Genomic DNA, 13,827 nt, shown 5'->3' on the forward strand with positions numbered 1-13,827 from the left:
CTTGCTCATAGTTGCCAGGAAGGGCTGGGGCTCCATAAAAGGGTGCTAACAAAATGTATTGCAAAACTACAGTTCAAATCTTCACTTCTGCTTTTTTTTGGATTCCCAACAATTTGATGCTCTTGCAGTCATCCCTATTTTCCACCTTGAAAGTAAAGCAACTTATGCTTCTGATTACTTGGATTTTCTATCTAAATTTGTAGTCTTTAATTCTACCCACTATTTAGTGAAGGTGGAATCCTTCATTATAAGCTAGGTTACTCAGGCTTGTAATCCAAGGCAGTCCTATCACCTTGAATGTTACTGACTGAAACATCTCTGGTTTTCTTTCTTCCCCACCCCAAGTTATTTTTGCCAAAATTGAATGCAAAACGTGAAATAGCACTGAAACCAAGAACAGCTGTGCCAACACCTGCAACAGCTCTCTTATCTTCAGTATAAAATTTCTTCTGTCTCTCCCAGTGTTTTTAATATTGTGATAAATTCTGGATACTGGAGCAAATGGATGTGAAGAATGAGAAGTCCTGCTGTGGTATTTGATATTAGTCCATTTGATACTTCAGGATTTCCTGTGGTAATACAGAATCTACAACAGTTTTCACACTGTGTCTGTCTCACACCCACCTCCCCTCATACTGAGATATTTGGACAGCATTGCTGGCCACCAGGGTGCCACCACTGCCCTGACTTTTGAATATTCAGACTCCAAGCTCCTACCACCTCTCTGCCTTACAGAGGATAAAGGTTTTCCTCTAGTAGCTTTGGCCATCACACAAACTTGCCCACCACATCCAGTGCCCCCAGAAGGGAACTGCTGAAGCATCCAGCTGCAGACACCTTATGAGCAGTGCTCCTCCATGCATTGTGGCAGGATGAGACATTGAGGGACCTGATTTAAATTCTCCAAAGCCCAGACACTCTCCCCTCCCCACTGAGTTCTAAGGCAAAACAGGGTCAGTGAGCTGCACTGCATTTTAATTGCACCAATACAGTTAAATATTAAACGGACAAAGCAACTCTACATAGCAAATGGAAAACAAGCATTTAGTGAAGCTGTAAGACTTAGAGACTATTAAGGTCTAGCCCAGTTGTCTATACATGAATATCCCATTTTAGTTTTTGGTTTTAAAAAGTTTAACTGGAAAACAAAACATTTTCAGGTTCACAGAGAATGAGCAAGTTATTGAGAAACAAACCTGCCTCTCTCCTAAGCCAACACTGACTGGGGGGAGCCAGGGCAGGACAGGACACCCCAGGCTTTTTCATACCATCATGCCACCTACTATAGCATGGTAAATATGAGAAACACTTTTCTGGATGGACTTGATTTTCCCCACAAACACCCCAAAGGGGCATTGCTGATTTCCTGCCAGGACAGTTGTTCACAGGGAGTTAACACTACCAGGTTAGACACTGATGAGCTGGGGAAAGAGTTCCTTGGCAAAGCTATCCTCCCACGCATGGTCAGGGCCAAGCGGAGACGATGCGTCACTGAAGGGCGACAGGGATCCTTCATACCCAGAGTCACTACAGCCATCCAACAGGTAGCTTGGGGCTTCAAGGCTATGACAAGAAGAAAGCAGATGAGAAAAGCCCAGTTCAGGCATGAAGCTGTCTACAGGTTCCTTCTTCACAGACACTGGGACTTCAGGGATGGCCTTGTCATCAGATGAAGAGAGATTTTCTTTCTCAATTTTCACTAGCATATTGGTTTGGTTGCCCACTTCAACAGGAATCTCCACTACTAGTGGTTTTGTATACACGTGATCAAACCTTATGAGTTCATTAATGGCTTCCAGCTTGGCTGATGGGGACCCCAAAGAGGGAGAGAGGGCGGTTGGTATGGAATTTGTTTCTCCAGAGACGTCTTCGTCCAGCTTTTCCAGGCACGTTGACTCTGAATCAGCATATTTGAGAAACAACTCTGGGTCCAGACCGTCCAGAAAGCCCAATAGGAGATCAGACTGCAAAATGAAAGACAGTTTTAGAAAGACAGTTTATTACTGTTACAGCCAAACACCAAATGTGGCCTCTATTAACCTCCACGCGGAAGTTAACATACACTGATGCAATCACAGTTGTTTTACCAAGAGTATCATCAAACACACAGTTAAGGCAGTTACCTATCTTGCAGAAATTCACAGAATAGGCCAGGCTGGAAGGAACCACAGTAGGTCACATCTGCTCAAGCAGAGTCACAGTAGAGCTCGTGGCACAGGATTGCACCAGATGGTTCCTGACTGTCTCCAGTGAGGGAGACTCCACACCCTTTTGGGCAATCTCTGCCAGGGCACAGTCATTCTTTGCCCACAGCTTTTTTTGTAAGGGTACTGGCAATTCCAGGGAATTATACATGCATTTGAGATTTACAGCCACTATTAGAAGCTCCTTGAGATCTTGTACCCATCAAGTACAAACACCACGGTGCCTGCTGGCTACACAGACCACAGGAAAAACCTGCCTTAGGCAGACCTGCACACGACTAAAGCTGTGGGGACTGGGTTTTTTTATGTGTGTGTTGTTGAACTCCTGTACTCATTGGACACAGCCTAACACAGCTGTTCTGATGCACAGGTATGGCATTCCAAGATTTGGAATGAATGGAAATCACCAAATAATTTCACATCAAAATGTTAACAACAATAGTCTTAAATCTACAGTATTTCCAAATTTCATGGACAATTTGTATAGGACTGGATGCTCACCTCAGAGTCTGAAGAGTCACTGCCATCAGAATCCATGTGGAAGCTATCAGAAATGGTGACTGCTGGGCCTGCACCTGCTGCAGAGGAACACGTAGTCTGAGTGCTGCGGACTCAGCGGACCCGGTCACCAATCTGATCTCCTCCACCTGCGATTCCTTCACAACCTGTACCAAGACAAAAACTCAGTCACTGCAAATGTTCTGGCAGGCAGTACACTACACAATCTTCCAAGATCATGATTTTTTCTGCAAAGGGTTCCAACACAAAATTCACTATTTACTTATGCTGTAGGAACCTGAAGGTAAAATAATTTCAAAGTTAGCTGAAGCTTCCCTACACTTGCACATTTATTTTGTTTGACACTTTTAAATGAAAGCCTGACCCTCTCCACCACATCTGAGACATACCTACATGACTGTAACAGTTTCTATTTCACCTCTATAAGGTAGAAAACTATCTTAAAACAGCCTGGAACTAGTCAGCTTTCTACCTCCCACATTACCCATTTCGACTTGGCACCCGCTGAGTTTCAGGACAGCCTCCATACGGAGGACAAAGGTATTTCCGTCATATCCCTGCCCACAGCGCCGAGGTTGCCCCGGCAGCCGGGCAGCTCTGCCCAAGGCGGGGGCGGACACGCCAGCAGCGCGGCTCACCTGGAACTCGTCACCCTCCTCCTCCGTCTTCACAGCATCTAAACCCAGGCGGCAGCGGAGCTCCTGGTTCTCCCGTGCGAGGTTACACGTCCTTTCCCGCAGGAGCTGGTTTTCCCGCAGCAGCTTCTGGTTCTGCAAAGAGCCGTGAGGCAGGGAGGCCGCTCCCTTCCTCCCGCTCCTCCAGCCCCTCATCTCCCCCAGTCTCTCACCTCCTCCTCCAGCTCCACCACCTGCTGCTCCAGCTCTGTCATCCGCGCCTTCTTCCTGTCGCGGGCACTCTGGGCCGCCACGCGGTTCTTCAGCTTCCTGCGGGGCAGAGCAGCCCTCAGCGGGAGATCTCGTACCCACCAAGCTCAGCCGCAGCTCTCCCACGGATACCCCGCACTCACCTGCGCAGCGCCTTCTCCTCCGGGCTCAGATGCGTGAGCCGCTGCCGCTTACGGGCCGGCTGCGTGGTCTCCATCCCGGGGAGGCTGGGATCGGCTCCTGCCGGCAGGACAACGGACAGATGCCGGGCAGCCGCGGTGCCGGGAGCCTCGGCCGCTTTGCTAGGGATGAGGAGCAGCCGCGGGGCCGCGGCACCGGGCAGCGCTGCCATGGCGGCACGGCAGGACAGCGGACACGCTGCCCGCGTCACCAGCGCGGCGCTCTGCGCCCCGCGCCGCCCCGCCCGGATTTCTACCATCGTGGCTCTCGCTCATTGGCTGCGGGGCGTGACGCCACGGCCGGGAGAGCTCGTGATTGGCCCGAGGCCGCGGGCAAGGAGGGAAGCGAATTGCATCAGACAAGGGGCGGCGGTCGTGAGGCGTTGGTGGGGGCGGGGCTTGCGGGCGGCTGTGAGGGCAGAGCGGGGCCGGGAGGGGCCGGAGGGGACCCGGGCCGGGCCCCCCGCTATGGCGGTGGCCGGAGTTGACCACTTCCTTGAGGAGGCAGTGAACCGGGTCTGGCGTGGCGATCCAGCTGAAGCCTCTCTCTGGTCTCCTTTCCGGAGCCGCTCTGTCACAAGTAGTCACAAGCATAATCATGGGGAACACAAGTGCCACGAATGGAGCTGTAGCAGATGCCATAAGAATGAACTTTTTAGTGTAAGAAGACTAAAAAGGCAGCGAGATTGATGAGTGGAAGCTGCAGGAGACCGTGCAGAAATCCCTCAGGGGTGTCTCGGGCTGCTCCCGAGCGTGTGGCAGTGGAGTGAGCCCTTCTGTGGTGTCTGAGGGAGGAAATCCCCCCGCCGTGAGGGGCTGGTGTCAGATCTGACAGATCTGGGCTTCAGACAAGAGGTTTGTAGGTAAAAAGCCTGGAAATGCTCTGCCCATGGGAATGCAGGTGCTCAGCAATGCAGGGCAGCAGTGCAGAGCCATGCGGGGCACGGAGGGTGTTGGGGCTGCCCGCAGCTCCCCGAGTTCTCACTTGTGACAGTTGCCAACGACCTGAATAGTTATGAAATGTCGAGACTTGGGCTGCTCGCAATTATTTCTGAAAGCCATTTGTACATTGATTTTAAATTAGTCGGGATGTTAAACACTAAAGGAAAACATGAGCTTTAGAAGATCAAAGACGCTGGTGTGCTGCTTTGGCATTGCTCCAGCACTGGAGTTCTGCCAGGCTTTCATGATACAGAGAACAAACTGCATTTGTAAGCTTGTGTTTGTTCTTTTCTTGTGCACTGCAGCATGACATTGAGCTAAGGCTGAAAGTTCATCTTTCTACTTTGACACCTTTGTGGAAAACATGGCAATTTTTCAATAAGCCTTTTAATCAGAGTGCAAAAAAAGTCCTGCTAAGCCCCTGAGATGCTGGCCATTGGAGATACTGCTTCCCTTTTATGTATCTCTTCTGGATTTGGACTTATGTTTCTTCTGTAATTCTAATTCCCACTTTAAAGTGTTACTTTTTTCAACCAAAATGCAGATTCAGTATTAATGCTTCAGATTTCAGACATCCATTTCAAGTTGCCCTTATTTGCAAGAAAAGTGTTGAACGGGGTGAACAGGGCTGCCTTACTTTGCTGATTTGTAATATTTACAGCTGTACTGGGGAGGTCTGAATTATCATTATATGATTTATCATACATATGCCTTGGTATTATGACTGAAGAAAAATCCTAACCTTCTGTCTACAGGTGATTTAATTTTCCTATTTAATTTTCTGTGGAACCACAGCTCACGTAAAGCACGCTTTCTTTTGCAACAAACACTTGTGTTCATGGATAAACACCAGAAGTGCAGGGACATATGTGCTAGTAGTGGTGCCTGAGCTACTTCACAGTGATGTGTAACCAACAAAAGTGGAAGCTGCCCTTGGCACTGGTGGTGTCCATTGTTATTGAATATAATAACAGCATCCATTAGTGCTGGCAATAATAGCTAGCAAAAAAAGGGCAGGACACCCTGCATTCTAGTCCCGTTGAATGGTTTTAGTAGTATTAAGACAAGCTCTGGGGCAGTTGCTGGCAATATATTTAGGCTCAGAAATATTATGTTACTACCATTAGGATATATAAAGTGTTTTATTAAATATATGGTTGAGTCACTGGGTAAGAGAATGCCTAAGAAAAGGTCCATAAAGCTGGTCTTACACTGTGACACCCTTTCAGAGAGTTTTAACAAGAAGGCTTCAAGTTTAATTCTGATTTCCCCTTTTTTTTTTTTTTCCCTTTACTGTTTACACATTCTGGTCTTCGTATTTTTCTTTTTTTCAGTCATTTGATTTAATCCTGTGATCCACGTGACTCAAGAATGCTTCTCACCCTGCTGGGGGGTTCAGCACTACCACCAAGGATGTGCCAATGAGGACACTGTTGGCTGTCCTGCCAGAAACCACATTAGTTCCTGCTAAAATAGGTTTATGTTTTATGTTCCAGGTGGCCAGCCCACCAGAGGAAATAATTTTGTTTAACGAAGGTGGAGAGGCTTTACCCTTGTGTAATCTCAGATACAGAGAAAGAAATGTGTGTTGAATGTTATCTACACATGAAAAAAGGGGCAATAGGGGAGAAAAGTAAAATGGAAGAGGGGGTGTAGAGAAAAGATTACCTGACAATCATAATCTGAGAAAGAGCTTGCTTTCCAAATGTGTGTCTGAAAATACTTGGATGGTGGCCCGGGCCCCCAAGATCTTGACAACAGCTGGAGTGTTCCCATACCTGTATCAATAGCTGATTAAATAAGAACCTGTTTAGCAGCCTAAAACAAGGTTATTCAAAACCTGTAAACAAATTTTACTTATTCTTAAATGTTGTCATTACACATTTGGATTCAGGAGTGCACCTTTCAAAGTTTTAGTGCTCTCAGTCTCAGGGAATATGCAGAATCTGTATCCTCTGGCTGCTGCAAGGAACTGCCACCCTGCCTGCATGCTGTCCAAAGTGACATTGGCTTTCCCTTCTCTTAACACTGCCACAAGCAAGCCTTTCAGAAAGGTGATTTTCACTCACCTCTCATCCCTTCTCCATTAATACTCAATAAATTATTGTGATTCTGCTTCATTAGCTTCCGTGATTGTTCCCAGGTTACCACCAGAAAAGCATGGAAAAGACACAGTGAGTTCAACTTTAAACCATGACTTTCCTAACATATGTGTACCTTGCCTTCCAGTTCCTTGTCCTCCTGTCCTCATGTTCCACTCACATGTTACTGGTACTTCCAACACCCCAGAATTTCAAGGAAGAGTGAAATAGGTCTGCTTGAATTCCATCTTAGATCTTGGTTGTGGGCCAAAGGCATGGGCTGAGAGTCTTCATGGTCCAGTCCTCTGACCTAGCTGATTGTGGTGAGGGAGAGATCCCATCACACCTGTACCTGACGTGACTCCTGTTTCACCTCTTCCAATTCCTCCAGGCCTTCTTGTTGGAGTTCTGTCTGTATTTCCCCACAGCAGTGTCCCAAGCACTGCAGGCAGCATCCCTTGGCTCGGGCAGCCCCTGTCTTGTGACAGAGATGTCTCACGTGCCCCTGTTGTAGGGTTATCTGCCTCCCCATGCAATGGAGTTGGTTCTGCCATCATCACAGTCAATGAAGTCTTGCTTCTGACTTGCAAAAGAAGTCTGAGTTAACTCAGGCAATGCTATCAGTGTTTCTGGAACAAAAATATTCTGCAAGCTGACTAGAAATTCGGTCTTTTATAAGGCTTTTCTTCAGGAAAAGAGGGCCTCCCTTCAGTGCTACAGGAGTTCCCAGCAGGAACTGAGGCACTGAGGTTCACCTTGGAGCTTCTTTGGACAGTTCAGTTCCATTGCCCACATACAAAGAGATTGTATTAAACCCTATTCCAAGTTTAATTTTAGCTTAGCAGCAATAAATTTCAATGCAGTACCTTGTGAAAAAAAAAAGGAGATTAGGAGCACACTGCCCAAAAGACAGGTATAGATGCATGTATAGCAACTGATTAATTTAATTTTTAGAAAATATGAACCTCCATTGTGGCCTTCTTCTGTAGTGACTTCTTTGCACCACAGATTGTTTGGCAACAAAATCATCTCATGTTTCACAGCCTCTATAATTGTGTGTGTAATTCCTTTTGCTATTGTTACAGAATACAAGATGGCAGATTTTTCTTAAAACAGCCTAATGATATATTGTCTTTTTGAATGATAAAAGTAAATTTGAGATCAAGCAATCTCTATAAAAGTCTCACAATGTTCCTTGAATATCCATAGTGGTTTTTTTCCCCCCCTGAATTTCACTTGCATTGTAATTCCAATTTGCTTCATTTTTAGACTCCTCTGAAACTCAAGAATTCACTGGTCTCAGCCAAGACCAGAAATTAACAAATGTATATTATTTTGTAGCAGTGGCAATTTTTTGGTGAATTTGCTATTTTTCCAAAAACCAGAAGTGTTTATTAAACAGCAGAGGTCCCAGTGTAGAGACAGCTTCCTAATCCCCCTCACACTGTCAAGGAATGCTGATATAAAGGGAAAATCTGTCCACTTACAAGGACATGGCAGTATTCTGAGATAAAGATCTCTTGATTTGATTCTTTCTGTCAGACAGAGAAGGAAATTTCACTTGCACATTCAGAGCGTGGAGCAAACCCACTGATGGGAATTTAAAAGAAGACAAGATATCCACGCCACAGTCAAGAGAAAGGCTGGCAACCCTGTTCCCAGTTCTGGAAGAGTGAAAAGTTACTGGAAAACTCTGCAAACATTAGTCATGTAAACAGATCTTTATACATAGGCACTGGATGCCCTTGGGAAGGCTTATGCCATCTGCCAGTCCCTGAGAGAGTCCAGCTGGGAATCAAACAGCATTGGTCACTTAGCCAGGAAAATGGGTTCAGGTCAGGTAATCTGTTTGGTGGGCAGCCCGATCTCTGCAGGAACCCCACAGGTCAGGAGGAGGTTGTAGTTGTCATTGCTTTGCTTAGTTGTTCTGGCCTCTGCTTCCCACAAAGTTGGCCCATCCCCTTCCCACACCATTCCTCTATTGCTCTATTGATTCTGCTTCCATTGCATGGATTCCCTTTCCCTTTAAAAGCTCCAGCTGATGGCACCTCTGGTGCTTTGCTGTGGTTTGATTATAGTACCTATTCCCATGTGTAGTCCTACTTCATCTCTTTGGCTTTTCTCTTTCCAGCTTGGTCCCAAGCACAGTGTTCCCCTGCAGGGTTCTCTTCTCCTGCTGGCAGGAAAATGTGGGCCAGAGAGTTGTGCAGAGTACACAGGATTTGGGGTTCTGGGGGATGCCACAGGAGCTGTGCACAGAGAGGTGTTGTGCTCACCTGTGTGCACTGATGCACAAGGACACATTACAGGTGGTAGTCACAAGCAAAAGAAAAAGGCAAAGGTCCTACACTAACTTGAGACGATGCAGCAAGTGAATTTTTTTGGAGTGGTTCTGCAAAATGTGCTTGGGCAGTACAGGAGAGACTGAACTTGCTGCTGTGCTGTCCCGGGGAACCAACAATGCTGTTCTGGGTTTTGTGCCAGTGTCTCACATGTTGAGCAAGCTCTCTGAGGAAAACACTTAACTTGAAATCCCACATACCTAAAAGCTCCTGTTCCAGTAAGTTTTTTTGTTTGCACATCCTGGTTCAGAACTGGAACCTCTTCTTGGAAAATACCCAGGGAGGTAAACAACCACGCTTAGGAAAACTTGATGGCTACTTCCTGTTGGCAGAAGCCAGCTCTTCTTTGGACTACTGCCAGCATTTAAAAGGAAAAACCTTTTCTTGTTTCTTAGACCTTCCCTAGGCTTTGAAATTATTTTAGAAGTCCAGAGCCCCTGAGAGTCCTGGAGGCTTTCTTGTTTTGTAATTTTGAATTTATTTCCTTATATTCTTCCATTTGAGTGGCCTTTTGTATGCAGAACCCTGTCTCCAGCTGTCATGTGACCCTGTAAGAGAAGAGGAAATTATCAGGAAATGTCAAGTTATGAATCAGTTCTGTTTCAACACAAGTTCAGCAGGACCCAAAATGTGGGGGATATTGTCAGAATCATCCATCTCCTGCCTCCTACATTTTTGATTTGCTGACTCCACAGAGGGCACAGGGTAGCAGCTGGTATTCAGAGAGGGACAAGTCTATTATGGTTTGCTCTGGTATCCTCACTGATTTGCTCTGTTAGCACTGACTTTAATGATAACTCTTATGTAAACAGGCAGGGACAGCTAAAGCCCTTAATCTACTAATTAAATAGTGCCAGTCAGATTTTTTCACTTAGGTGAGTCTTTAATATAACAGATGACCTAAGATGAAATAGAGTAAATAGTTTCTTAACTCACTGTCACATGAACAAATCCATTGTTAATGTAGGAATTCCTTCATTTTAGCCAGTAACATTTTAAGAGTGGGTTTTTTTGCTTTTGGTACTCAGAAGCAGTGAAATTAATTTTTTTTGCTTTAGCATAGAGTTCTTCACATTGCAATTAGTATTAGGAGCTGATACATCATACATTTTAAACATGTGCTGCAAATTTATTCTGCAGTGTTTAAATATTGTTCATTTTATATTATTGCTTGAAGTAAGGCTTCATGAACAGCAACTTGTACCCTATATTTACTCCAGAAACACTAATAACCATGTTGAATTAAGTGTCAATATCTAGACTGCATATAAATATGTGAAATATGCAGGGTGTGTTATTTATATTTAATTTCATTGGTGGCTTCTTCAATATTATGAATGAGGAAAGTGCTAAGCATTGACCTAATGACCACATGAAATTAACAGTAGTCTGGGATTAGTGCAACTAACTGCAAGTGAGTAGATGTGATACAGAGCACAGCAGCACAGTGAAAGACATTGCTATGGATGCATTTGAGGGTCTTTCTTGCAGAATGGATACTGAGAATCTTGGAAAATATGGCTCCAAGTTCTTTCCAAATCCAGTCTGTTCCTGCCACCCCTTGCAGAGATTTTAGATTACCAAAAAGCATATAGAAATAAGTTCCTAAGTTTGCTTCTTAGAATTCTTTTTTTCTTCTTTTGGTAACATGATCTGCTGTGCCTGCCTGGTGAGCACTCTGAAGGAAAGCATCAAGCATGGCTGTATTTATTGTCTTGCAACTCTTATTTGAGCTTGTGCTGTGTATTGGGCAATAGTTTGCAAAAAGAAAGGACCAAATTTATCTAATAAGGCTATTTTCAGTACAAGCTACATAATTCAGTTTTACAGACCTGATTCATTATTCTTTTTTCCCTTCAGTGGACAATTACATGTACAGAGAGGTGAAGGATTCCACAATCACCATGTTTCCCCTTCCTACAGATTTAAAAGACTACATGTTGTTTAAATCATTGGAAACCTTAACTATTCAAATATTAACTAATAATTTTGTTCACAAAAAATTGTTATACTCAAAGTTGTTATGGCTAGTCAGTTGTTTATTTTGCTTTGCTTTGATGCTGATTTACTTGGATTAATTGTGTTTCCAAACCTTAAATAGCAAGAGGCAAAGCCACTTTGCACGACATGTTTTTCCTTAGTACAACTATCCACTCACTTTTCTTTTTGTTCTTTAATTAAGCTGACAACCCACAACGGGGGTTGCTACTTTAATTTAGAATAATTGATGATAACGACGAAAGCATCACTTGCACAAATACAGAAAAAAATGTCCATTACCATGGGCTTTCAAAGTGCAATGGTGAGGTTTGCCTGCAGATGCTTAGATGAAGGTGAAGGTGAAGGTGAAGGTGAAGATGAAGGTGAAGTGAAGATGAAGATGAAGATGAAGATTCGAGGCAGTGGGAGATGCTTTAACCCCTGCGCTGCTGCGGGCCCCCCCAGCCCCGCTGCGGCTCCGCAGCCCCGGGCGCGGCGGCTCTCGGGGGACACCTGCTGGTGGCCGTGCCGCGGTGCAGGAGCTGGGGCTCCTCCGGAGCGAGAGCTCCAGCAGCGCCCGGGGGTGTCTGAGCGAAGCTCTAAGCCAGCCCCAAAACTCTCTGCTGTGCAATCCTGTCTCAGAGGAAAAGGGCAGGCGTGCACGTCCTTGAATTTACTGGGAAAAGGACAGCGCTTGTTTCTATTGCTTATTAAGTGGTACACCAATATAATTTTCTTAGGAAATAAGCTCTGCAGAGCATGATGTTAAAATATATAGGAAATGTGGGCAGTAGTCCGAGTTATCAGTTCCTGAAAACGCCTGACTGGGTGTGTGAATGAGACAACCAGGCCTTTTTGTCATTCCTATAGACAGCTGGTCTGCTCTAAGAAAATTGTTTTGAGCTTTTTCTATAATGTTCATCACATTTATCATGTGATTTTGTGTATATATTGTGCATGTATTATGTGGCTACTTCACTAACTTTGTTTTCTCTCAAGAGCAGAGGGAGGAGGGTTCTATAATATCCATTTCTTTGCAAGGGAAATGAGATGTAGGGAGTTCCGTGTCAAAAGCATCCTCTAGTGTTAATTGCCTGCTTCTGAGATGGAATTATAGAATTGTTTATGTTGGAAAAGATCTGTAAGACAATTGAGTCCAACCATTCCTCCAGCACTGCTAAACCACTAAACCATGTCCCCAAGTGCCATATCCACGCATCTTTAAAATCCCCCGGGGGGTGGTGACTCCACCTCTATCCATGGCCTCTTGATCCAACGCTTGACAACTCTTTCCATGAAGAAATGTTCCCTAATGTCCAATCTAAGCCTCCCCTGGTGAAATCTGAGGTTTTTTCCTCTGCTTCTGTCACTTGTAACTTGAAAGAAGAGACTGAGTGCCTAGAGAATGCTTTCTCAGACCATTTGGCATTGCACATAATTTAGTTTTGCTCAAATCACAGCTCTCACTGTCCTCAGCTTTAGTTACAAATGCTTGAGACTTCTCTATTCAGACCCTGGGCCTCAGTTTGTCATTCAGGGGAAAAAAAAAGAAAACATATCTGAAGTATTATGGCATAACTGAATTGTGAACTGTATACTGCCAGCTGGGCAGGATGCCAATTAGAAATATTCGATGCTTTAATGATAGACAGTCCATTCTCTTCCTGTAACTTCCTGCTTGGATTTCTGCCCAAGTCGAGGGAACTTGGTGACCTGAGACCTAGTGCCTCATGTCACTCCTCAGCATTTGACTGAGGCCAAGGCAATTTTGCTGTGTCTGTAGTCCGGGTGGAATAGATCAGATCTTCAGCAACTCTTATTTTAGGCATAGGATGTGTCCACTTGCTGTATAGAGCCCCATTCACATCTTTTTCTGTTGGTAGTTTTCAGACAGTTCAAGCTGTTCCTAGGTTGATTGGGATGTAGGAGACCATATGTTGACTAAGCATCAGCATTTGCCTCATGGGGGAAGGAAAATCACGTAGAGGTCGTTTGCACTAAGGGATTAAAATGCTTCCATTTAGTACACTAGATGCCATGCATTTCTGAAATTGTACTGAAACGTACCTGTAATCAAAAATTTGCACCTGTTGACCACATCTAAATTTGCATAGTGCACCACAGTGATGTCCCTTCCAGCTCCCTTTCTAAACATGAAACAGTTTTGTGGCCTTTGATCCCCTGCACTGTAGTCTTAGGTGGGCATTTTGTGGCTTACTGTAGGAGCCCAGGGTGTACGGTCATGCCATCCCTTCTTGAGCCTTTGCCACTGAAGAAATCCTCCATGATGTGTTAAGCTAACATTGCTCACTGTGTCATGCTAAGGAGGACACTACCTTCTCTTCACCTGTAACAAAGTGTATTTAGGAAAAGAGATGGCCATTTGTAGACTGTGGTATTATTTCTTCTGCCAGTGAGTTAGGGCTGGGCTTTATTTCCAAACATTGTGTTTCATAGCCAACAAGGGATCTTGGATCAGTTTGTCTCAATGCTCCTTGTCACTGGATTATATTTTTAGGCTGTGTAACACCATGTATTAATGAGTTCCATGCCTTAGTTGTACATACTTTCAATGGAAAAATGTGTAATTGGCTGGCATCCAGTTCTTGTGCGAGACTGCAACAAAAATCATTACCACCACATCTTCCCCTCATCATCGATGGAGGTTTTGTAGACTCGCACTTACAGCCAAGCGA

At 44.8% G+C, this 13,827-nt stretch overlaps 1 protein-coding gene across 1 annotated transcript; it reads right to left on the reverse strand.

Annotated features, from left to right (window-relative positions):
* Positions 1-954: 954 nt before the first annotated feature.
* On the reverse strand, positions 955-4,038 carry XBP1 (X-box binding protein 1). Its single transcript, XM_041410318.1, has 5 exons — positions 3,751-4,038; positions 3,571-3,667; positions 3,362-3,493; positions 2,706-2,869; positions 955-1,964 (listed from the first exon to the last, which is right to left on the reverse strand). Exons 1-5 carry the CDS (start codon positions 3,957-3,959, stop codon positions 1,775-1,777), a joined length of 792 nt encoding a protein of 263 aa, XP_041266252.1. The 5' UTR covers positions 3,960-4,038; the 3' UTR covers positions 955-1,774.
* Positions 4,039-13,827: the final 9,789 nt, after the last annotated feature.

This window comes from Onychostruthus taczanowskii, unplaced genomic scaffold (genome assembly GCF_017590055.1).
Source record: "Onychostruthus taczanowskii isolate IOZ18803 unplaced genomic scaffold, ASM1759005v1 scaffold32, whole genome shotgun sequence".
Classification (NCBI taxonomy): Eukaryota; Metazoa; Chordata; class Aves; order Passeriformes; family Passeridae; genus Onychostruthus; species Onychostruthus taczanowskii.